Below are 27,374 nucleotides of genomic sequence, written 5' to 3'. Positions count from 1 at the left end.
CAGTTTAAAAATGGATTTAGCTTTTCAGTTAACTTTGAGTATACCAAAATGATAATAAATAGCGTATTCATGCCATTTGTAATTTTTTAACATATTTGTTCCAACTGTTAGGCCCTTTCTTGAACAGCTCAACAAAAATATTTTCTTAAAGGACCTCTTCATTTTTTCCACTTGCAATACACAAGTTTCCTTTGTTTAGCCTCATTAATTTTCTAAATCTCACGATGTTTTGTCATACTTTATAAGAAAACACATTCTAGAGTTAAAGCAGGAAAAGCTTTCTAGCTTGGAATTAGGTTGGCTTGATTTTTTTTTCTCACCTTACCTTTCCATTTAGATGTGGCAGTAGAGAACTGCATGTATAAGAGACTGCTAGAAAAAGAACAGAGGAGAAATGTGATCACAAAGGAGACACCTTTTATTTTTACTCTGAACTAGAAAGAAAAGAATACCAGTCCAAAAGTAAGTCATTCAATTAGTTATTAAAAATGACTGATCCTAATTGATCTATCAACAGTTTCTAATGCATGCTGAATATATCACTCAACATTTACAGCCCAAACTGCCGACTGAGGTTCATCCATATTCATGAAGACATATGAGCCTATCTGCTGCTGCAAGAAGTAATGCTGGTTAATAAAAATACACAAAACATTAGCATTTTCCAGAGCATCCATGAAGACAATTTGAGACTTCAGAAAAGTAACTATTTTTATATTACAGCTTTATTTCAAGCACTGTTTCTTCCTGGATACAATTTATACATTTCACACTATGTAGATACATTTATGGAGTACTTTCCAAATTATCCTGATAAAATATATTAGTGTCTAAAATTATTCCAGCAAGAGCTTTTCCAAGTAACAGTTTGCTGAATGTTAGTTTAGATCACAGGAGCAAAAAAAGACAAAGAAAAAAAAAATAAAAAACCACTTTGGCAAAATACCCTTCCGTAGTGATGCTTTTAAAAGCTTTCAAATGCAGGACTTCTTCATCCATTTGTATTCCAGTACCAGTCAAACAGGTAGGAGAAAACTTATAAACACAGTTATACTGTTTTATTGAAATATAATTTAAAAGAATATAGACCTCAATTTTTCAAAGTGTGTGGTCTAACATTTCATTTCAGCCAGTCAAAAAAATGCCTGCTGCTTCTCAACGAACAATGGTACAACATGTTTTTGAATTGCATTGTAGCGATGGTCACTGTTAAAAGTTCCTGGAAATCCCAGAGCCTGTGTCAAGGTAGGAGAACAGTCAAAGGTATCAAACCAAAGGGAAATAATATGGTCATTGAACTGCACACATTGAGCTTCTAGGAGGATTAACGGTTCTTGTCACAGGCTCCTGACTGTAGTTGACAATATCTGCCTTCACCACCCTCTGTCATAAAAGAAAACACAGCAATAATGAGAAACAAAATACAATATTGATGCTGGCAAAGCATTCAAGAGATATTTTACTATGAAACATAAAAGAAAAAAAAAAAAACAATTAGGCAAAACAGTCACAGTTCAGTTCTCTTCAGCACCTTATAGAAAGTCTTATCAGGTCTCAGTCTAAATACCAGTCTATTCATACCAAACAGAAGGAAGGTTGGTTTTCATAAAAATTTTACAGGACTAATACAAAACAGAACTCCTTTGCAAAAGCAATGAATACAGTTATGCTTCTATGAGAATTGTTTTGTATGTAAATAATAGAAGTTTACAAAGAGTATAGTATGCATTCTTTAAGAATAACTCCCTTAATTATAACTGGAAATTGTAGGCAAGTTTGTCTTTCACTCTTTACTATAAGCACTTTCAGAGGAAATACAGATAGGATACAAAGCAAATTTCATATACAACCATACTTCAAAAAAAAAGCTTCAACAGGCATGCAGACTAAAGATTAACAAAAAAAGAACTTCTGCATACTATAAATATTTATTTTCTACTATAAATCCAACAGATGTTACACATTCTATTTACAAAGCATTTGACAGGACTGTTGGTCTCTCATATATGAGAGAGAAAAAAGATTCCAATTTGTCTCCATTTCCATTTGAGGCAGCAGCGTAACATTTCGAACATACAGCACTGAAAGCCTTTCCTAATACTATTGTGAATTATTACAGATTTTCTATGAACTAACCAGTTATTAGAAATACCACGTAATTGCACACTGTTTCAAATTCAGACGCTATTAAGTATTATTACTGCTTACAGATATAAAATATGTTTTCCCAATAGAACTTACTGTAGTTGTTACTTCATGTAAAAGCAAAGCAGCTTTCAAAAATACAAGTTTTACATCAATACCTGAACTACTGCATCGAGCAGACTTTGCTCTGGCAGTTGGAAGTGTTGTGATGTTGGTTATCTTCTTCAGGATATTTCACTAGTTCTGCCCTGACAACATGCTGTTGTTAATGATGTATCAACACAATGGATAGAGGTGAAGGAGAAGAAGGCAAAAAGAAGAGACGGAAAAAAATGGAAAGACTGATCAGTAGCCGAAAAGGAAGAATGAATGACATATAATGACAATGCAGAAGCAAAAACAAAATGCATTTATTTTCAGGTCGAATGCTGAACAAGAGCAGCAAGCTTAGCTGAAAGCATCACTAACAGCAGCTGAGCTGGTTCTCAAGCTTCTTCAAGGACATGCAACTTTCAAAGCATCAAAGTGAAATATTCATACATGCAATCAACAAAAATGTGTTAAAGCAGAGGAAGAGACAGAATAAAAGGCAAAGCAATACAGTGGAAGGAAAGATGACAATGGCCTCTTCTTTTAAGCATAAAGTACATAAATTTTTTACAGTAGTCAGATTCCTATCAGCAACTGTAACAAGTCTACTAGGGGTATGCATCAATCTTTTCCATTACATAGCTATTACATTATAACTAAATATTAATCAAAAAACAGTGACAAATTTAAAACCTCACATCAAAGTGCTGCAAGCTTTGATTTTTACTTAATTCAAAAACATAAAAAAGTCGTTTTTCCCCTTAAAGGCAAACAAAACTGTTAAGAGCTTTTTATTAACACAGTGTTTATACAAAGGGGAGAAAAATTCATACTATAACTTGAGCAAAAAAGCTACAGAGGTGGTCTGCTATGAAAGATATGCTAAACCAATTTAATTATTTTTTCTTAAAATACTTTGATTTTTACACAACATATTTTCACGGTTAGGATAAATGAAATTATGTTATTATGTTGAAGAAAAGAATACATAAATGGATTATATGAACATATAATCAGTACACTGTACATAAAACCTATATGTCAAACAAGTAATAATAATTAGATTGCCTGGTAAAGGATCTGGATTTATTAGCTGCTGATGTACTCTTCTTGAGTTTAATTGATCACGTTCGTATTATCTTATCTAGTAGACAACGCTCATGATTTAATAGACTCCTGGCCTGATGTTATCAAGGGAAAGGTTGCCAAATCCCATGTAAGGCAGTAGTAGGAGTTTTAGCATTAAACAGTGTTATCTGACCTCACAGGACCTAGTTTCTTCATACCAATCTTTTGACTGGAGCTGAGAAAAAAATCTTGCAATCAGTAGGCAATTAATTGTTCCTCAAAACATTGGGCTAAATCCCATCATGTAAACAGAGCTAGGTTAGTGACCCCTGTTTAGGCACATTGTAGCAAGAAGCTGACTAACATAAATGACGTGGATTTTCTCAAGGAATTTCACTTAAATAAGAAAAAAAAAAAAAAAAAAAAAAAACACTGCAGCATTTATTTTATTAACTCCACAGTAATTAAAAACCTCTTTGTATCTGTATCTGTAGAAGGCATATCATTGCCAAGGTTCAAACCACTGTTGGTAATGAGAAAGAAACTTACTTGGTGCAGGTGCTCCGAATTCCCAATCTGACTTATCTGCCAAACATTTTATTGTACAAAGCTGGCACATGCACACCCTCATTTGCTGAACTGGCATGTAGTTAAAGAGAAAACTACACATCACTTACAAAAACGCTACCTCTTGCCAATGCCAAGGAACAAAGCTGTACCCCATGCAGTTTTTATACTATGGTTGAAAGTAAAAAATATAGAAAGAAAAACATTTGATTAGTAAAGGAGCTATTTCCTCAAATTTCATCAGACCCTTGTGATTTAAAAGAGAGGAATTTGAGGACTGAAAATAAGTCAGAATCTGCAATTTTCTTACTTTGGAACTGTTCCATTTCAAAAACACGTTCCAGTCACACACAAACAGTAATCTATTCCTTTGTTTCACCACAGTTCTGACCAAATAAAGGTTTGATTAACAGTCAACTCAGCATGGGAACAGACAAGATTTAGTAGCTCTAGCTGAGATAGCTTAAAAACTTACCACCCCCAAATGTCTATTCCAGTCCTCTGCTGGAGATCACTGCTGCCAAAGGAAAGCTGGTGGAATGTAACGTGTACTTGCACCTCATCCGCTTCAGCACAAAGTCTGGCAACTTCACTTAAAAATAACTTTCATCAGCAGTTTAAGCTAAGCTGCTGAACTTACCCTGATGTGGCCAAGGCACATGATTGCCTTCCATTTTGTGATTCTGCTGTGGGAGCGATAAATTCCAGCAAAAGGGCAGTAACAAATAGCTTTGGTCGCATTTACATGTTAAACTGCTGCAGCCATTTTCTATAACAATGCATGGTAAATAGTTCAATTGCTATGGTTTGTTCTTGCACTTAATTAATGGTTTAGCCGTTAATTTGAAGGGGACCAAGAACCCCATCTACTTTCACATGGATTGCTGCAGTTCTGCAAGTTATCAAAGCTCAGAAGACATGAGTCAACCCCCCCAAATTCACACCAGTTCCAATAATGTGTTTAGGATTCCTATTGTTTCCAACGAAGTGACTCACTTCTAGGGTCCTCTTACTGACTGCAATAATTAGAATTGGTTTCTAAACAAAGAAAACAGCATCTTCAGACATAGAATCACAAGTGCTAGAAATGATTATTAATTAATAAATACATAACAGATTGTAACTAGCACACAGCGTTCCACTGTTCGTGTTTTACTCAAACTCAGTGTTTCATTTTACACTTTGTCACCTCCTAGACTGAATTAAGACATCTGATGTTCTCTGACAAACATACTCAAGCAGACACCTTCTTATTTTCCAAAATGAAGAAACCTCACATTACACAAAATACTGAAAATTCAAAGATATAATCCAGGTAGTAAACAGCGCACTCTTGTAAAACTAAAATGTGTTCTACTCTTTGATCAAAGATGAAATTCAATTCATTACTCACGTATTTACTGAGATAAGGATACGTCACACTTATTTTTGTGTTTTGTTTTGTTCCTTTATAGCATCTACCCATCTATCTACTTTTATAGCACAATAGGTAGAATATTAAAGTCCCAGAAATTTTTAGGAGCATGACCATATAGCCATTCTACAATTTAAGGAAGCCTAATGCCCACTTGAGAGAAATTTAAAAGCAAACATCCCCCCATTACGCACACTGTAGAATCTATACCTATTATACAAAAACATTTGTAGTAAACCAGTACCCAAGTAATGGTAATATCATTTAACATCACCTCCTCCCAGCCAAAAGACCAGACCCATGCTTTTGGACAACAGCATCTACACATTACTTCAGGTAGGCTTCTCCACTGCAGACTAATACATTTCTCTCAAGAAACATCCTTCTATTTCTCTCTCTGAAGCTGTGAAGGTTAACATTTTCCTTCCCCAGCAGACTTTTCCTTCCCGTTCTTAGGAAATGACCAGACAATTTGGTTCCATACCAAATGAACAACAATGAACCTTAAGATAAAGCTAACAGACAGACTCTCAAATACAATTATCATTGGTTTCTCACTGACTTAATTATGGACAATTGCTACTGCCCACTCAAAATAGCACTCTCAAAGGGAGCAAACATTATAGCTTTAACGGCAAATTATTGCTTATTCAGAATAGATTGATACTATGGTTGATTAGAAGAATCTTTCAAAGACGGACAGGTTTTTTACACCTTTTAGCTACATGAAGCATATCACCATATAGTGACTTCTGCTGTACCTAAATGATGAGACAATTAAGTTTCTTTTCTATCCACTTCCATTTACAGGCTTTGTTTCTTCTTTTGTTATTGGTTTTACTGTTTATGTTCAGATTTATTTTTTTTTTTTAATTCTGACAACTTGGATTCACACTAACAGTAATGTGTGGGCCACGGTGAGTATTTATATTATGCACATTATTTAGAGGCTATTGCTACTGTAATTTGCTTAATATCAACCTTGTCCTATCCTCATATTTTATATTCCATTGATCTGGTCAACATAATTAAAAATTGTGATTATTATACGAAGGTAAAAAGGTAAAAAGGAAAAAGCCAGTATCAGTTACCTTAAAAATAACCTATAAACAGACACTTTCTTTAGAAAGCTACAATATTCTGTATAACCTCATTACTCATGTTCTCTTTATAATTGAAGGCATTTTCATACCTATCTACAAGTTTACACCTGATTTATGAGGACACAATAGCACAGACAGATCTGAGTCTACTGTTCCAATCCAAGCTAAACATCCAAAGAAAAATTAAAGAATATTTGTGATAAATTATTTAAGTACAAGCCATTATAGGGTTCAGAACAACAGAAAAATGATGGCTAAGTAGTAAAAGAATATTAAAAAGATATGCTCCATATTTCTCTACTTATAAATCATAGCTTTTTGAAGCTTTTCTGCTTTACTTGTTAGATGTGCACGCTATTTTGCCATTTTACTGTTTGCGATACAGTTTTCTTGACCACTTCCACAAAGATTGTAAACGCTGCCATGCTGAAACACTTACAGAAATTACATATTCAGTGTATATTTCAAAAAGCAGAAGAGCAACCTGTATACACAAGAAGTGTTTTGTGTTGGCTTTTTGTTTGTTTGTTTTTTAAATAAACTTATTGCCTTTTTTTTGGAGTACTTGTTTAATATTAACAGCAACTAGCAATTCCAGGATACCATGCCAGCAGCTCAGCCACCTTTTAGTTTAACAAATAATTTTATAATAAGTGTACTGTAATCTTAAACGTCCTTATACAGTAAAGGTTGTCTCAGTAGTATAATCTTTGTTTCTGAGGTTTCTGAAACTGGTAAAATCCTTTTGGTTTAAACCTATGCATATAGGTTTCTGGCAGCAAAATTATTTTTAGAAGCAGGAACTAGGAAGAAGGAGGTGGTAAGGAAAAAGGAGTTATAGTGGAAAATGTCTTGCTTGCTTGCTTATTTGAACAATTAACACATTTTTGAACATTCACTGATATTAAATAAATGGTTTAACTCTATTAAATGCAGCTAATCAAATTAGAGTTCAAATTTAAAAAAAAAAATACGGAAAACATCTTTTCCCCACTAAATTAAAAGGTTATAAAACTGCCCTCATTAGAGCTATTTTGCATACAATTACATGAAATATTCTTTAAAGAAAAATAAAAAAGCTCTGTTACAGTTTAAAGCAGGACATGCAACAGGGTTTTGACATGTGTACACAGTAAAATCACTGCATTCATATCCCTAACTCACTACTAACCAATATAAGAGAATGGGGGACATCCTTCTTAATGACCTTCCCACCTATTGTTGGGAAGCACTGTCCTCTCTCTCAGCCCTTTCATACAGCAGAGGAGGTGGCAGAAAATCCCCAACTCACTGCAAAGAACAAAACACAAAGTCCAAAGGAAGAAAACTACGCTACTCCTTTAGGGGGAGATTATTTGGGACTGGTATGGTGAAAAAAACAATTTCATACGGCAAGGAGACACAATAGCTACCAAAACATGTGATTCCACAGGTATGTATACAGTTGAGAATGGCTATACTGAAACGGAACAGGATTCATTTCTCATCTGCAGATCAGAAACAAAATTGGAAATAGTGCTTTTACAAAATCAGCATTCTTTCTCTGAGGCAAGCAGTCACCACTGAGGAAAGTATCCTTATCCTGTATTATATACGCACACAATGAAGACTAAAATCCAAACCAAAGGACTTTACATAGTTAATTCCTGACTCTGTGACTGACAAATAATATTTTTTCCTGTATTTCTACACTGAACATTGATTTAGAAGATTTCCATTCACAATTTATGCCTTCTATCATTTAAGTTTGTAGTATTCTAAAATTAAATTTAATATTTAAAAGAATTAAAAAGGAAGGTTATCATAAAAACTGTATCTGACATCATTGTACAGTAATTCATGTATATAGAAGAGAATCTTCCATGCTACCTGTATATGCAAACATATAGACACATTAATTTCTAAGAAATTTTTATGTACTATTTTTAAACAAACAGATCTAAAACCTTTTTTTATTATTATTTTTTTGAACACATATTTTCTTACTTCAGCATGTTTATCATGATGGATAAATAAAGATCGATAATGTTTTTAAAAGGCTGTTGTAAAAGTAAATCATTGTCTCTAAAACAATAGCTGTAGTTTGCTTTATAGGACAGTTAATAATTTGCAACGTGATCTGTGTTGTTCTTTTTTCTAAATACTAAGCAAAATATTAAAGGAAAAACATGTATTTGTGGAAATCACCTGTGATTGTTCCATTTCTGCTTTGTTTAATTTGATGCCAAGGATGTCAGCAGCAATTCTCTGAAAACACAGGAAGACCTACGGGGAAAAAAAAAATTAAATCACATTTAAATGATTAAAAACAGACATCCTCGAAGTTCTTTCAAATATATCAAACCATTCTTGAACTGTAAACAATGAGATATACAAAATTATGACCTGTGCAAAGCAGATCTGAAAATAACCTCATCTGGTACTTTCAATTTTGTTTAAAAATTGGAGAAAATAATTCAACAATGGTATGAGGAATGAACAGTATGCTAGATTGTTAGGCAACACTTCTACTCTGCCTCCAGAGACTCAAGTTTAAACAAGCTTTTACACAACCCACCTCTCAAATACCACTCTCAGTGCTATAAAATATGAATAAGGGTATTCACTAATGTTTAGCACAAAAATATTTTACCGGTGTATTGTGCAACAGAGATGTAGATTTCTGAAATTAAGAACAACGGAACTGTGCATCAACATCACAAAAATCTCTGCTGCACACGTTTTTAAAACATTATGAACACCAATGCCAAGCAATGATACATTTGTTCAAGAGTCTTACAAAGCATTAAATGCGTTATACTGAACTGAAGTATTTAGGAAATAAGCAAAATGTTGTATGGCATGAAGCAGTCTATCAGAGTTAGACTTCAAACACGGTTTGACAGATAACATTGGGAGGCAAGGCTATCTTAAATAACTCCTATACTTCATCTCAATACAGTCCACCAATCTGACTGTTTAGGCAGCTGCATTTTAAATTACATTAAAGAACAGAACAGACATTAAACAGGAACAGCTTACGATTGTATCACTGCTGAACTCGCTGCATTGTTAAGCTGCATCCTACCTATGTGGCTGTGCCACGGTGCACAAAACCTAACCCACCAGCATACCTTGCTTTTCATCATACAGCCACCACCCCCAAAAGGTAAGGCCTCTATAAAAGTCCTTTTCAATGAAAAGTCAAATAAAATTACCATTCACGCAGTCTTTTCTTACAGCTCAGGTGGAAATTGGTAGCACATAAGTGGCACAACAAACAAGCCAAAGTAGCTTCCAAAAACCATTTTTCTTACTCTGCCCTCCTTGGTCTAGTATTGGTCTATTTTACTAGCATCCACACAGCAAGGAAGGCAACCTGAAGCAGGCAGACCTCCAGAGACCTACTTTAACCTACACCAGGCTCTCAGGTGTACTAAACTAGATCACCTACCATGAGGATGTTTTGTTCACAAAAACATGAGGCATGAGCTCAACCCTTTAGGTAGGCAGTTTGATGGTTAAGCAGCAAGAAGTCTTTCATGAAGATCAATTCTCCTCTGAGGAGACATTTGGGTTTTTCTAAGTATATAAAATTATCTTCTGCAAATGAGTTTGTTGGAAAGATCTGAGGTAAACCAAACAAATCACTTCATCTACCTTAACTGAGTATGTAAGACTCCCTAGTCTCTATCCACAGTAGCAACAGACGGCCTCTTCTCAAATCACTGGCACCCTGTCTTTTCCACACAACTACCCAAATACATTAACTAGGAAGATTTTGAAAGGCCAGTGTGCAGTAGTAGGTAGAAAGAGTTAATTCAAATCTATACCAAAACTCAAAATGAATTACTGTAAACTATAGCTCATACCTTCTTTTGTTAGTAGCCATTTAAACAGAAACTTCTGGTTAGTGTTTTCTAGGTATATTCAGATTTCCTTTTGTTTTTAAACAGCAAGTTAAAAAGTATAATCAGTATATATAGTGGGATGCTGCTGCAATCCATGAATCAATTAAAAAGACATAATAAAGATTCCTTCATAGTTTATAATGTTAACTATATCAATCTTATAAAAATGCTGGTTTTCCTATTACCAGTTCCCACCAAACAGTTGTCTCCTTGAGAAATAAATATATTTTACCATATGCAAGCTTCACTGCATAAAGTATTATAAAATTTTTCTTCTTCTAGCATAAAAAGCCATTTTCCCATTTAAACAAAAAAATTATGCCAAAGATTTAACACAAATTCTCAAGAGAATCAGGATTCACTGCACTTGTATCAGCAGTGTAACACAATAATTAACTTACAAAATTTGACAATCCATTGTAGAAGTAAATGATCTTTCATCAAAGATCTTAAAACAATCAGTGAGTCCACGTGTTACAGAACTATACTTCCATATAATTGATCATGGTCTTACTGTTCAATAACATTAAAATAAAGTAAATTATGTTGTCATAAATACCATTACTGAGACATACTGATTTATTTTTTTTCATGGGAATGACAAAGTCATTAGGCATATGACAGAAATCAAGCAAAACAATACAATGTGATTTAATCTGACGGATACAGTCAACCGAAAGAGAACCTTTTCTTCCATACACTTCCAACTAAAACAAATATCCCAGCTAGGTCAGAGTCAAATGATTGTTCAAAAATACACTCTGCAAAGCATTACAAATACCAGAATGTTCAAATTTCAATGGACCCAGAGAGAGAATGACTACTGACTCAGGACCCATATTAAAACTGTGATAATAACAGGATCCTGTGACTTTATCGACTATTAAAAATTTCTGTATCGATGCTCTAGAGATGGAACTTCATCTGGAACTAAGGAACATGTTTAGTCACTGGCTGACAGCAGAGATCCAGCGGGTCACATTTCTCATGCTGATGTATAAGCCAGAGCATTTCCATATTAAGATCTATACCTCAAACCACAAATCAGATGAGAAGCCACTGTAAAAAACATATGCACTCATAAAAAGATCTATTTTCATGCAAGCAGGCTGGCAAAAAGGACCTGCAGTAGCCAGAGTTCTTCAGTGTTCAATATGTGAAGTATAATAAATCTCAGAATAACAACTTTCTACAAAATAAATTTAAAAAAAATCTACAAGGACTTTATTTTTCATACTTACAGAATCTCCTGTCTTGGCCGACACGAAATGGCTACTGAAATTGTTTTCCTGACAAAATCGTTGGTGCTTGTCAACTTTCACTGTACGCATGTGCTCCAAATCAACTAAAAGCAAGTAGAAAAAAAGATAAATTACTACAGTAGAGACCATTTATTTAGTTACCTGTCTTAGAAAACACATTCAATGGAAATACATCAAATGTAATCTTTTTCTTTGCATATGCAAATACACATTTCTTTTTATAATCTTATGCCAGAAAACAATAATAATAAATAAAAATGAAACCACAATTAAAATTGTGCAACCAAATGCAACAAATTCATATCTGAACTAAAAGACAAATTTATTTCTGGATTCACACAAGCAATTTGTAAAAACTTTCCTGCTAACTACATGAAGAAAAAAAAAAAAAAAAAGACAATTAAATTTTGTGCATTCCATTTGCCAGCACGATGTATGCTGGATATCTATTGAAATGTAAAGACTCTTCTAAAATAGAGTTCACAAGGTACAGATAAATCTACATATTTTTTCTAAGTTAAAAAATGTAAATGAGTTGTAAAGAATTTTATTGCAGAAAACGGTAAAGCAAAAACATTCACTATAATAAAAAAGAACTGAATAAAAACTTTGATGTGCTTATTTACTTGTACGTGAAGTTTTCAGTACCAAAAAGGTATGAATCCAAAAATTAAGAATAGTAAAATGCATATTTCAAGTCTCACACATTTTCATTTTTATCATTTTATAACCATTGGAAGCAGGGTAAAGCTTTCAAATGGCATTTTCTGTTGAAAATCCCTGGTTGCTTACAACGTAACATGGAACTCAAGTCTCGCACGGGTTTTATTGTGTACATTCCAGTTTCTCCAAATCTGATCCTAAGGTAACTGGAAACTATATTGAACAGTTTCTCTTTTTATTGCATTACAGTTCCTATAAGGGTGTTGACTCAATGCCGTCAAATTATAAGGCAAATATATTCAGAAGGATTTAAGGACAACCAGGCTCTTTGAGTCAATACAGGAAAAAAAAACTTAAACTGATTTCCTGAGGAAGGGACCCAACTGACTTGTAAAAACTTGTAAATTTGCAAATCTAGTAAGCCTGCATAATAGTGTCATTTGATTATCAGCTGAAAAAATGCTCTCATACTACATAAAAGGCTTTATTTTAAAATGATATTGGAGGTCTTTAATTTGTAGGCTCTGGAGATTTTCTCTTGGAGATTTTTAGTCTAACAGGGGATTCCTATACCCCATTTATACTGCTTACTTTGGTTAATGTGGAGTTTTTGCCACATATTACTGTTCCTTGCACATCAGTAAGGCCTTGTTTACAAGAACAGGCCTAAAATCATCCAGTTACCACAGGCATTAATTTGTGAAGGACTAAAATACTAAGCTATTAACACGAACGTTTGTAGTACTGTATTTCATAATACTAAATGTAGGTTATACAGTTTCACAAAAAACAGGAAGAACAAATACATTTATTAAGCTAAATCCCAAAGTCGATAAAAAAACCTCATGCAGTCTGTGTAACAGCTACTTAACTTTTTCCTTTAAAAGTAACTACTGGGAGAGAGCCTCTGTTGAAATGCTTTTTGAAAACAAAAAAAAAAAAAAAAAAAAAAAGCACAGCATGCTATCTAAACTATGTCATTATTAAATATTAATTTTACTCTTTATATATTATGCTAAGTGGAGCCTGGAAAGCACAACAGTAAGATTAATCTTTTGGGAAAAATTAATCAATAAATATGTTTATTTGAAGAACCTTAACCCCACCTCCAAATTTCACAACATTGTATTTCTTCAACTGTACCAAAACTCCAAATACCCCCACACAATTTCAATTTAATGACAACCATTGATCCAGTCAACCAATATTTACTCTGTATCTGATGATACCATGGCATACTAATGTGAGCTTGTGCTTACAGACTTAGAAGTTACAATCTCTTCCCCAAGGAGGAAAGAATAGGGACCAGAGGAACACAGGAGCATGCAGAAATGTAAATGAATTTTCAAGAAGAAAATGCCTCTGCCATGTAGGAAATCATATCCCCCAAATGCCTCCTATTTTCTATTCAAGCAAATAAAAATCTAACAGAATGGAAGTGAAAATCAAAGTGAAATTGCATTTCTGAATTTTGTGCGATTATCAGTCCTTCTCCCCACTTAGGAGTATTTCAGCTCATGTCTTCTGAATTATGGGCAGTCTGCTGTGAACTGTACAGTTAGTGTTATGCTAGATAACTGCCAGGTAACTGTCCATGCGCACACTCTCAGCCCACAGTAAATGCAAGGCAATTCATGTTACATTAGCCCTCAATGAAAGAGGGCACAGTTTTAGTACAAGAAAAGGGTTTCAAGCGTTAATAAATATTTAACTATAAAAAGTTGCTGTTTGCAGTCAATGAAAGACGACTATGCTAACTCAAATTACATTGCATTGCCACAGGCTAAGGGCATAATCATAGAGTCACTGAAGATCTGCTAAAATGAAGTGAGCAATTACCCTCCAGTCCTTTTCTTTTTTCTTTTATTTTGATTTTTTGAACATCTGACGTTGGTCAGCTAAACAGGCAGAACTTCTGGTTACCAGGAGATAACTCTCGTCTAGTTTTTTTTTTAGACATGACAGTAAAAGACTGTAGGAGGGATATGGATGAGAAAAATGATTTTCTGAATAGATGTTTATAAGGAATGTAGGAACTTCATAGGAAAAAAAAAAAAAAAAAAAAAGAAAAACAGCTGGCCAGTGTGGTCTGGTATGATGAGCCAGTTAACAGCAGGAATGGGTATCTTTGGGATGAAGGATGATAACAAGGATGCACTTAAGCCATGAAAAGTTTGATGGCAAAGACAAATAACTTTTGGATAGAAGGAAGAGAATTATATATATAAATACTGTTTGATTTTACAAACCAGGAAAATGGTCTTGCAGAATATTCTAAATGACTAGATAACATTGCATTTGCCAAAATTAAGGAATTTCAGCAATTACAAAGCAAAAGAAGAACGTTTTAACTGTGATAGCAGTTATCATAGGCCATATCTAATAAAGGTCATGAATAAAGAATGTTTAAGATTTGGACACGGATTGAACACAAACATTTAGAGAAAGGCCAAGAGAAGTTTACTTGCCAGATGGTTCAATCATCCTCCTCATCTGAAGTGAACAAGGGAGAAGACAATAGCAAGAGGAAATTAATAGCTCCATTTTTACCAAGTAGAATTGATGTTTATGGCTAGAAATCCACAATGAGATGTCAAAAGGAGACACAGGGATTTTGTTTGAAAATGGAAAAGAGATTTAACAGTTCACAAACATCACAACCCTAGAATACATAAATGTTACAAACCGGTACTCTGGTTAAAACACTTGCATACAAACTGTGTTATCTATATTAATAAGTAATGGTTTCTGTTCATAAAAAGCTAAACTCCAAGATGAGTAAATTTTGAAGAATACAACAAGGATATTTCTTTTATATATCTTCAAAACTCTAAAGGTTTTAAAAATGGGGCCAAGGGGAAGTGGTAGATAGTATAAAAATTAGTAAAGTGATAGTTAAAATCTAATAGGAATACAAGAACATTACTAATTCATTGGTTATACGGGGACCACTTTTGCACATTTGCATTAAATGTAGTACTTTTACATCAAATGGAGTAATAGACCACAATAAAATTGAAAGCAGGAGAAGCAGAGTAGTATTACAACCAACAGGAGTGAGAGAGAAGTCCCAGTATTGTTTCCCTCACTGGCCAGATGAGGACAGAAAGAGGGGCTCACAGAATTACAGAATGGCTGTAGTTGGAAGGGACCTTCAAGACCACACCTAGTTCCAACCCCTTTGCCATAGGCAAGGACACCACCCAGTAGATCAGGTTGCTCAGGGCCTCACCTAACCCGGTCTTGGTCTCATCAGCCTCCAAAGTCATTTTGAAGTCCTCTCCTAAGAACAACACAGGTTGCTGCCATTTGGTCATTTTTTATTCTTGAAATACACACTAAAAGTTGGTGTGACAACTACAGAAATACCATTTTTCCCAGATGTGCTCCAAAAATTATCTCCATTGCCTTATTTTTCCTCTTGTGCAACTTTGTTTCTAACTAGTGAAGAACCTAACTTTTTGTTTAAAAAAAAAAACAAAAAGGGATCAAACTAAACATTTACCTTTAAATTGTCTGGTGTGAAGAGTCACTTCAGTCAAAGCTTGGACATAATTGCTGCTCCTTAAGTAACATATCTATAAATGTAGTATGCACAGAGATCCTATAAAAATAATGGCACAACGGAAGTAGATTGGGAACTTCATGAATTCAGACATGACTTCCACCTAGCCAGATAGATACAAGTGGAACTCATAGATGAAACTGGAATAGATCAGTCTGCTGTAGCAAGAGATGAGACTTGCCATAAGACTTGATTCTCATGAACTTTGCAGAGTTCAATTCTGATTTGTAGGTGAGACCAGAGTTCTAATGAAGTGAACAAAGACAACAGAACCAAGGGGAGAGGTCTGGATCTCCCACTGAAGTCCCAGAGATATCCCCTCCAAGACATTCCTGAAAGTGTGTGAAGAAAAGCAGGTAAGAAGAAAATTGCAGAATCAATATAAGGAAAAAGATGTAAACATCACAGTTGCTTCTTGGAAAGCAAATGACAGTTCAAAGAAGACAAGAACAAAAGAGTGTGTTTAAGTCAGAACTGGAGAAAATTAATTAGATCCTATCTTCAGGTGACATATAAACAACTTTTTCATCATCCTTCAAGTTGCTGATATACATCGCTGAGAGACAATGCTAATTTTAAACAGAAAAGGAAACAGAGTAGATGTGTATTTTAAATGATTGTCTGCAAGGCTAGAAAGCATATGACAATGGGAAAAATTCTGAGTAAACACTTGAGACAATATAAGCTAGTCTACTGTAAGACAAATTCTTATATAACTTCACATGAGTAATTAGGAGTAAACCACAGACATCTGAGTTTATTGGTTAGCAGCAAGGAAATACAAAGAGACTAGAAAGTGCTAGCTAACAGAAATACGTGTCTCACAATCTCCACCACACGTAACCATTCAATAGCAATACAATCTTGATTCATTCTGCTATTTTTACTTGAGACTCTGAAACTACTAAAGGTAAACAAATTAATGTCAAATGTGTTTCTGTTACACTATTTAGTCTACGTATATACCACTCTAAGATAACAGAGGCTTGCAACAAGCCACTTCACACCACTGTGCAGGAGCAAGAGATCATTCTTGTGGGTCCCTTCCAGCTCAGGATATTCTGTTTTCCATTCCAATACATCTTATAAGTGGAAAACCAATAGTCAAGCAGCATAAATACTAGTTTAGTTCACTGAAATGAACTATCACAAACATAATTAGCTCACCAGAAGTAATAAAGTAATGCTTCAAGTAATAAAGTGTGATATCAAATCCCAGAGCTGTATTGTCTAAAATTATGGTATTAATAAAATATGTATAACAATTTACAGAGTAATACAACTGGGAAAAACAGGAAGCTAGTAAACATTTTAAAATATGCATCATTAACCAGTGAAATGATGAATGTTCTGATTTCATCATCTTTCAAAACACAAATAATAATAGTTTATTCTGATTTAAATATTGTCACCAAAGCAAATAACTGCACATATTTTAAAAGGACACCAGAACATCATTTATGCAGAATGTAAAGGCTGCTACTTCTGCTATTTATCTCCCTTTCCCAAAGGACTGCCAGTGTCTTCTTTCATTGAAGAAGAGCTCCATGTAAAACTAGAAGCTTCCTTTAAGTCAGAAAACACACATTCTTGCAAGAATCTTTCTTTCAGGTAAGTCTGGAAGAAAAACAAACATATAACTTGTACAGGTACTTCCAGGCAGCTGAAAAAAATAGTGACAGTACTTGTTCAGAGTGCCATAAACAGCTGAGTGGCATGCATAATGCATGTTAAGCAAGTCTGAATGTTTAATAGTTTGTTGGCATTTCTCCTGGACCCTGAGATTATACTTGCAAACTATAAGGCACTATACAGTCATTTCAGTTGATAATACTAGTGATAACTAATCTTGCTAAACCATGTCTATGAAAAGAAATATTAGAGTTCAGAGTATTTCAGTAAAAAAGACACCCCTCTACCCAAATCTGATAGTCTTTCACTTTCAAAGCTTGCAAGGGTAATAACTATGAGGGAATCTGTTATAAAGGGCTAGTTCTCCAGTTTAAGCTGAACTTATCTATTGATAATTATAGTATCTACCATTAAAATTTGTATTAACACTTACATAAATTTACAACTATTTTGATCCATAATTATCATGCATAACTTTTATATTTTAGTATAATTAAAGGTGGTTTGAAAGTTATGAGTAAACATCTATATTAATCTATGGTAGTGCACAAAAATATATTCTTTTATAGTGTGCTGTGAAAAACGAAATATAAATCTTTCTGCAAAGTATTTGCAGCTGTTCACACAAGGTATACAATTACATAATGTTTAAATAATGAGCTATCACGATTAGCCCACACAGACATGACAAGTAAAATGCTTTAATAATTTATTAATTTGATTTACATGTGCTTAAAATTATGTACATATTTTCCCTTCTGAAAATACTCCAGGGCTGTAAAAAAAAAAAAAAAAAAAAAAAAAAAAAAAAAGAAGGGGAGGAGGGGGCTGTATATGAAAATTTTTTTCATCCTTTTTCTGTTAAAATTTCAAAATGACTTCTTAAGAACAAACCTAGCCTGAGCACCTGAAGCCCTGACAGAGCAGTGCAGACAGCAGTGCTACGCGGTATTGTAGCACTTCACGCAGCATGCACGGCTGATGCAGGGCATGAAGGCTCTGCTTCGCCTCTACCTAAGTAAAAGTGCCTGAAAAAGGGAATATAAAGGGGCTTTCTCCGACATGTGCTCTATTCGAAAGAATAAACCAGAAATCCCTACACATGCTGGGAGCAGTGGGCTCTGCAGGCCCCTCAGCAGGGCCTGGCCTGGTCAGCCCCACAGCGCTGGCCACCAAGAGTCATCCAGGCCTCGTCTGCACTAGATGATACCACCCAGCTTTTCTTCCAGCCCTGCCGTCACTCTGAAGAAAATAGAGAAAAAAAAAAAAAAAAGCAACAACAAAAAAGCACTTCCCCAGCTTTTTATTGTCCCGCTTGCCAGTAACCTTCTCACTAAAAGATGTAGCTTAATTAAGCCCTAATTTTTCAAGAGAATTTTAATGGGTTACTTGGAACTTCAAGCAAGTGCACTTTCATTTTCTAATTAGACACAAAGGTTATTTCTGTGTAAATAATTATCTGATATAGTAATTATCTGATATTATTACTAATTATAACTAATTAATCTCTGACATAATACTATAAGACTAACTAGAATAATGCAGAAACAATAATCAATTGCAACAAATTGCAATGAGTCTGCAGTATTAAAAGACTCTGTACATTACTTAGCTTTCTAAAAAATCAGTTTTGATTTGGTATTTTTAAATTAATATAGCACTTAATTTTCAACACTCTAAATGCCAGAGTACAAACAGCAACTTTTTGTATATTTTTTTTTAATACTTTCAATCTTTTTCTCACACTAAAATTGTATAGCTGCCAAGAAAAGAAAACTCCTTCATGGAAGTCCTGAAAACTATGCCTCTAGTCTGATTTAAGGAAGCTCAACGAAATATAAATATAGTTCCAGTACAGATTTTCTCAGTAATTTTTTTAGGTTATCAAGAAAACATCTAGAGTGTTGATCTGGTTATACTCATGTCAGACAAACTACGTGTCACATTAACTACCTCCAGGAAGTTATTCCAAACACAAAATAAACTGTTTATGCCCCTTCTCAGATAGATAGCATGACAGATTGTTATTAGTTGAAGACAGATGAAATACATTAATTTGATTGCAAGCATGTGTTTACTTTCTCACTGTCATGTACACTCTACTGCTGATGCTTCCCTATGAGGATGTAGTAACAAATCAAATGTTGTATTAGAAGACTTGCTAAAGCAGAATAATAATAGCTGGTGCTGTACTTTAATACTTAAAAAACTATACTTAACATTTCCAGCTACAACAGGAAATCACTGGTTTCAGAAAGAAAAAAAATGGATAGCTTAAAAACTCTTGTGATTTACACAAAGCATTGTAACACTTCCTCCTCTAAAAAAATCAGAATTATCAACAAACATGTACGTCAACCTTATAAAATGTCAAATCTCTGATCTGAGCTCTTTCTGATCCAAGACATGAATTTCTACAGAAACAATAAAAAATAATATAATATAACAATAAACAATAAACAATAAAAAGTGTATGCTTAATACAGGAAATATAAGGTGTGCAATCCCCAGGTTTCTTCAGTTAAAAGCAGGAAGGCATCTTGTCCATTAAGTGAGGTTTGCCTGCTTTCAGGCATACCTCTCTTATGGGCCTGCATTTATTTGTACAGAGCTTATGTGGAATTCTCTCTCCTCTCAAAGAACATATTACAAAAAAAAAAAAAAATGTAATGAGCTCATGTGATAAAGGTAAATGAATAAAATCAGGTTGGTCCTAATAGCTCTTTCTAATGTAGGAAATAACAAGAGAAAAAGCCAGAAGCAGGTCTTTGCTACTCAGCAAACCCAGTGCAGCTGACAATGGAGGACACAATGAGACAAGATTCTCACCTAAGAACAAGCATGTATGTTTGATAGATGACAGGTCATTTTTAAGAAGATATGTTAACCTTTGCAAATATAAACTGCAGACATCTTTTCATACCAAAGTAAAATTTATTGTGAAGGGAAAAAAAAAAAAAGAATAAAAGAATACACCAAAGTTTCTTTTCAAAAATAAGATGATGATTGGCTGACACAGCTTGAATAGACAGTTAAAGAGAATACATATTTTTTTTTCTCAGTTAGACAATTCCCATTTTTATTTTTCAATACATTCTTTGCAGAAATTTTTGCAACCATTTATCATTTGAACAGACTACAATTGCACTAATAGTTACAATCTAATGTCCACTGTTAAGCACCTATACTCCTTATCCCTATCCCTAGTGAAGATGTTTTTGGAAGCAAGTATTCAAAAGAGATATTATTAAAAAAATATAGCAATTGAGTTACTTTATAATATTAGCTCAGGATTAAAATATTACTGGAACTATTCTCCTATTTATCTATTTTTCTTTTAGAAGAGTATCATAAGGACACATAAAGCAAGAGGAAGATGAAATGCATCTCCCTGTCCTGCAACTCCAGTGAGACTAAGTGCACTGGAGATATATCTGTATTGCAGACTGTGACATAACAAAGAGATGACCAAGTAAGTGCATTAACCTGGTCACAAAGGGTGTAGATGTGGCAGCCCAGATGAACTTATCGTGTACCTCTGTTTACTGTCTGCAGTGTACATAGCTAAACAAGCAAGCCCTTAGGGTAAGTTTAAGACATCAAGTGGGGGTGTGAATGAAAGAACACGAGACGTTTTTTCTGGATAGTGTTATGGAGAGTGAACAGCTTCGTGTGAGCAAATTGATGCCACTCTCTCTCAAAAGCATCATCTCACAGGGCTTTAACCTTCTTTATTTTCACACCTTTGGATAATTAGTTTTTACTTTCCACAGTGAAATGTGTGCTGAGATTATAAACTACTCCAGGAGAAAAGACCGTTTGCTCACTTCCTTTTAACTAAGATAGATTCTTACACAGCCCTTATCACCATCATTTAGAAGCATTTCGCAATTACTAACAGATTATTTGCTGACTAATTCTTTTCCAAGTAAATCAGGCAGACTGTCCATATTTTTACAAATGAAAAATGAAATACGGATGAAAAGATAAATTTGAAGCCTTGCCTAAGATCACATGAAGTTTCACTGAACCATAATTTTACCGCTTTATGCATTAAATCATCTTTCATCTTCTTTAATGCTTGTGGCTGGGTCTCCTAATCCTTGTGCCAACAAGAACTTTGATAGCAATTAGTTCTTCTTCCTTATTAAGTTAAAGCTGCTAATTTGGACTCAAACATCCTTATAAATAGCTATTTCCTGGAGATAAAAAGAACTGAGTGTGGCCAGACGAGAAGAACACCTCCAGACGGATTTTCCTTGCTGTATTAATTCAACCATAAAAATCACCGGGCAGGCACAACAGACAGCATGGCACACGAACACAGTCGGGAAAGACTTATTTACTGAACAACACCAAGAAAGCAAAACAAAACAAATCAACCTATACTCACGCAAACCATAATCCAGGATGCCCAGCATCAACACATCACACAGGGACTGGAATTCCAGTCCCCTCTGTCCCACTCTAACACACTGGCAGTGGACAATGAAAAAGCTAGTGGAATTAGAAATAATACCATAATAGCATTAGGGTGACCATCTCAGGGACACGGCAATTCTGTTAATTAAATACTGAAACTCTACTGAAATACAGCACAAAAAGCTGTAGTAATTATTTTGTACTTCTAAAACTCCAGCTGCAGCATTTCTTCTCACATACGTAAAAGTTTCTACAAATAATAAGCGCAATATTTCACTTTTTGTCTCCAGCATCCTTCATAACGACATAACTAAGTATAAACACTCAAAAAAGCTGTAAATGGTATTTCATTTTCTAATTGCCAGTGTTTCAGCAATACTTTGAAAGAAAAAGTTATGCCATTTAGAATGTACATTTCCTCTCACAAACACAGAACAACATATGAGAAGTACAGAATGCTTGATTCATAATCTTGTAAGAAAATTTTTAACACTGATGACTGCAAGATGCATTTTTAAATATTCATATGAACTCCTCTGTGCAAATGAATTTCTATGAGCCTAACCTCAAAAACATATGCTGCTCTTTAGATTACGCATTAACATTTTTGGAAGTAGTTTTCAAATTTTCCCATACTGAATGTTAATAACTGACCAAACGCTCTAAAACAAAAGTTACTGACAGAAAAAACAAGAACTGTTTTTATTCAGCATGAACTTTTTTAATCAGAATTACTGAAACAACATTAAAAACTGCTTATACTGATAGAGTTGAACTACTAATGACAAATTGCTATATTTCAATAGCTTTCTTCACAAAATAATTTCCCTCCTTGTAAGATTAGATCTGCTTTTTAGGACGCAGATTAAAAGATAAAGTGTTTAAAAATGTGGATTTCTCATTAATTCAAGTGGAGATGTTCTTGATCTTGGTTTAATTGAACAAGTTCATAAATTCAACAGAGTGTAAAAGGAATGTATTACAGTACTATGATCGTTGAAATTCAAAGCTCAGTGATTTTTTTAATGTGGTCTTTAATACCTTAGTGAAGACATTAAGCTGTAATGTAGCAAACATTCAGAAGATGGTGCTAGTCCAATATATCTGCAAGCCACAGATGGATCAGCTTCTCTTCATCTCTCAAATATTTTAACTAATTTTGATGCATCCACTACCTCATGGCTGAATTTGTCAATAGCAGGAAAAGGTATAATCACCTTTAGTTAAATGCTAAGAACACTACTAAATGATTTTGTCATTCTCAAATTCATGAAGATTTAGTGGATTGACAACCAACAAATATAAATTTCATTATAATTTTGTAAACTCAGGGTTTGGGGATCTTTGTGAAGACTTGTATGTTTCTTGAATCCTACCTGAAGTCACTCCCATCTGTCTTCTACAGGCAACAACAGGAGTTTCTGGCCACAGTTTCAAGACAAACTAATGTCAGCACCAAAGCTCAAAAAATATCACCATCCTGTCTCACTCCTGGTTGTTCATTCTCATCCTCATGCCACAATGCACTTATTCTCTCCTCACCAGCTTAGGAGGCCACGCAGCTTGTATGAGCTTATGAAGCTCAGTGAGCTGATCCATCTTAAAAATAACCATTTCTTTTTTGCTATCTTCTGTTTAACCCAGATCAAGTCACCCTTCTGATTTCCTGTGGGGCACCAGTGCTAACTTCAAGCTGTAAACCAGCTTTGTTGCAAAACCAACCACCATGGAACTAGAGCCTTCAGGAACTCTGATGGGTTGAATTCCTGTCAGCATTCAAAAGAGCAGGCATGTTAACAAAGTCAGTCTCACTACTGAAAATGGAAAACTAAATCTTTCAGGTTATTAAAGGTAGATATCTCCTTATTAAGAGATTAGATGCAATTTGTGATTACATGGTTCTCTGTGGGTTTGTTTGTTTGTTTGCTTTTGTTTTAATTACACTGAAGTGTTTGGCACATTTGCAGTTGTGTCTATATTCAAGCATTCTATAGCATCTTGTAAGCTAGGTACAGTTGTACAAGTAATTTCTTCCAAAAATAGAAAGTCCAGACATACTACAACATCAAGGTTAACGCTTTATCCTTACATAGCACTTCCTGGAACAGTTCTCTCAACAGAATGGGCAGGAACAAAGAGTAACATATTTCATGAAGACATGGAAATTAATAAGAAACTTCTCCCTATAAAAAGCATTTACCTAATAAATAACACTTCCTCACAGGAGCCACTCCAGCATTCTTAATGGCCACTGCTCCATCCATCTATACAGACTGTTTCTCTGGGTATATTTCTGTTCATTTCAGGACAAACAGCCATGTTAAAAAACTTGTGTGGTGTTTTCATCCAATACTCTGAATTGCTTGCTCCCAACAGAGCCAGCCCAAGTCACCTCCAGGGCCCTTCCATGCCTGATTCCATTGTTGCTTCCAGAAGATGTTATAATGGGTTGGAGACACTTACTGCTTCTCCTACATAGCCCTCTGGGAGCTCTCCCACAACAAAAATTATAAATGAACATGAAATCATTCACTAGGATATAAAAACAAGCCTTACATGTTCAAAGATCAGTCCAAGTCAGTATTATTATTATAATAAAACTCCAGCATTAAGCAATTTAAAACATCACTTCAGTTCTTCTTCCAAACTTTTTCCAATGTAGATGCAAGACTGGCACATATCTGAGTAAAATTACTCAGTTACTAAGCAATTTATTACTGCTTAACTGTTCCATGTGTATCAAATCCTCCTTGACAGCAGCCCAGATTTTCTTCCATTTGGAAGCTTTTGTAACTAATTATTAACCAGCTAACCTGTTTTCAAGTGGCAGTGAAAAATTTTTCTTATAAAATCTTTCTTATAAAAAGTAAAACTGCTTAGTAAAGAAATATACTTTGATTAACTATAAAATGAGAAAATAACATCAAGTATATTCAGATCATTGATAGTAAATTTATTAGCTATTTCTTAAACCAATCTGTGGCAATTGAAAGGCTACAAAGAATTGAATTCAGACTATTTATATTTCAACAACTGGATGATTTCAAACCAGGCAGTAGAAGTGGGTCTGTACAAATCTTTCACATTTGCTACCTCATGTATTTTAATATACTAAGGAGTTACCCAGGCAAATAATAATAATTTCACTTAATACATCTACTAATAAGGGATTCATCACAGTATGTGTAAAGCTGTTCTCATCTCCAAGTAGAATCAGCATATAGCTTGTTTCTTCTTGACAATTTTCTATCATGACATGAACACTTCAGTCCAAAAATTCATTAACTTAATTGAAAATTATAATTGATTATACTGAAGAAAATATACTGAATATAATATAATGAATACAATATAAAATACTGAAGAAAAAATGTAAAAAATCTTCTACAACATTTGTATCTACTATTTGTCTAAGCAAACTAAAAACATCAGTTAGTTGATAAACTAAGAGTACACTTACACTTGCAACATTACAGTATTACCAACTCGCAGATGAGAAAGGGGAAGCAACTCATCAGGCTATTTACAAGGGACTGAACAAAATACATAATACATAAAGAATCCAAAGACGTAAGAAAAATACTTTGTAAATTATTTGATTGTTACAGATTTAACAAAGCAGCCTCTTATACTCTTTTTCTAAACTACCTCGTTGACCTGGCTGTGCACAGCAATCCTATTTCCTCAGACTCTACTAGTCTGAGGAAAAAAACCTACTTCAAGAAATGTTCAGTTGAAGAGGCTAGCTTGAAATTAGGGTTAGAAAGCAGTCATTTCTTCAGCAGTTTAAGCTAACTGCAAGTCAAATGGATGGTCCTGGCTGCTGCTGCTGGCCAAGCACTTCCAAATCTTCTTATGTGACAGCACCACCACAACACAAGATAAATCCATAAATTCATGCAAATAAGAGCTCCTCCCTTTGTTCTGTTCAGTTTAGGTTGGATCAATGAACTGAACCCTCTGTGCAGTACTACCATGCCTACAGTTGACAAAAGCAAAACTGAGTTAAATCAGTTGTGAAACCACATTCTTAGAGCCTGAGTGTTGCAAAGACGCTGAGAGCAGTTGAATGTCACACATGTATGCACTCAATTTTTTTATTTTTTTTATTTTTGTCAAGAATCACTTTTATTTGGAAATATTAAGCAAGCAAGTTAGGTTAATCTGGGACTCCTACTTGTAAACTTTTTTTTAACTTTTTTCCCTAAATCATTCTAAAAGCAAAGTTTTTTAAGAGTTTCTGCCTCATTCAACTTTTATTGAAGTTACAGAAAAGCAATCAGCTACATCTGACTTACAGAGGAATTTAGATGCTCTAAGCATGTTTCTCCAGATCACTTTGGTCTGTCACAACCTGAAACAGTTCAACAAACCCACTCTACTTTTTATAAGTAGGAGCCCTCAAGGATAAGCCACGCTTCCTTTGCTAGGTTTGAAAAGGAAAGGGAGAATGAATCAAGAAGCTAGAAATATCTTGGGGTATGCAACCCTAAGATATTATCTATTAAAATTTTAGCGTGGCCCTATCCTATTTTCTTTATGACTTAATACACTCCTCTTCTAAAATATATTAGGAGGGCATAATTTCCACGGCCAAGATTTTCATAATTAGAATGGCAAAGAAGCTTTGGCTTTAGCTAATGATTGGACATCCATTTAGGCTACCATTTAACATACTTCCATCTAAAACACTTTTATAAAAATGTATTAAACAACACATTAGGTTTCTAGATCTTTCCAGTGAAACAAACATTTTTAATACATTATAGACAAGAAGTTGGGTATTCAGAAGAGTTTGAGTGACTACCACAGCTGAATTTGTTCATAGCAGATACTGTAAAGAACCTGAGGAGATAACATTAATGACTAGTGATTGCTCAAATACAGAGTTCCTCTCTCTAGCCCACAAACTTCTTAGTTTTCAAGTTTTTCATCCAAAAACATTGATCATTGAAACATTGAATTGTATAGAACAGTTCAGACCATGGCCCATCAGCCAGAACCCAGATTCACTTATCTCAATTGTTCCCACTAACCAGCCACAAAGTAATACATATAAATTCAGCTACACAACGTAAGGCATTGAATGGCAAAACAGTGAGTGGGTTGGTTTTGTTGGCTGTTCTTGTTATTTTGGACGTACAGGGGAAGGCTGGAGGGGCTGGAGAGCAGGGGTTGTAACTGCTCAAGGTCAGGAATATAAAAAAAAAATCATATATATATATACATATATATATATATATATATATATATATATATATATGATATTTGAAGGTCTGGTTTTACCCAGTTAGTAACCTGCCTCATTGAGCAGTCAGTAACAGATATTTAGAAAGCAACATAAGCAAATAATAAGCTAATATAGTGACTGTTCCTTGATACACACCATCAGCCTGATACTACATCTCTGACCTGCTAGGAAAACAGCTGAAATATTTACTAGCCACTGGTGGTTCAGCCCTTCCCAAATCTTTGCAGTCCCTTTCTGAACCCATATGCATGGCTTTTACAACAGACAGCTATTTTGGCTTTCACAGTTTAATTACTTACCAC

General features: G+C 34.4%; 1 protein-coding gene across 9 annotated transcripts in view; it reads right to left on the bottom strand.

Moving 5' to 3' along the window:
• Positions 1-531: 531 nt before the first annotated feature.
• Positions 532-27,374, bottom strand: part of RAB28 (RAB28, member RAS oncogene family) — a 67,147-nt gene continuing 40,304 nt past the window's right edge. For 2 of the 9 annotated variants that reach the window (XM_084285523.1, XM_084285526.1), the window contains exons 5-9: positions 11,519-11,622; positions 8,575-8,652; positions 3,992-4,039; positions 2,304-2,404; positions 532-1,383 (exon numbers count right to left, since the gene is read on the bottom strand). In XM_084285523.1, coding sequence (XP_084141649.1) covers positions 2,309-2,404; positions 3,992-4,039; positions 8,575-8,652; positions 11,519-11,622 — 326 coding nt within the window. In that variant the 3' untranslated portion in view covers positions 532-1,383; positions 2,304-2,308. Of the gene's footprint in view, positions 1,384-2,303; positions 2,405-3,980; positions 4,040-4,345; positions 4,909-7,723; positions 7,875-8,574; positions 8,653-11,518; positions 11,623-27,374 lie in introns of those variants that run through there. The other 7 variants (XR_014618349.1, XR_014618350.1, XM_084285524.1 and 4 more) reach the window with 7 other exon arrangements.

This window comes from Netta rufina (assembly GCF_964035555.1).
Source record: "Netta rufina genome assembly, chromosome: 4".
Taxonomy (NCBI): Eukaryota; Metazoa; Chordata; class Aves; order Anseriformes; family Anatidae; genus Netta; species Netta rufina.
This window is presented reverse-complemented; position numbering and strand designations above follow the sequence as displayed.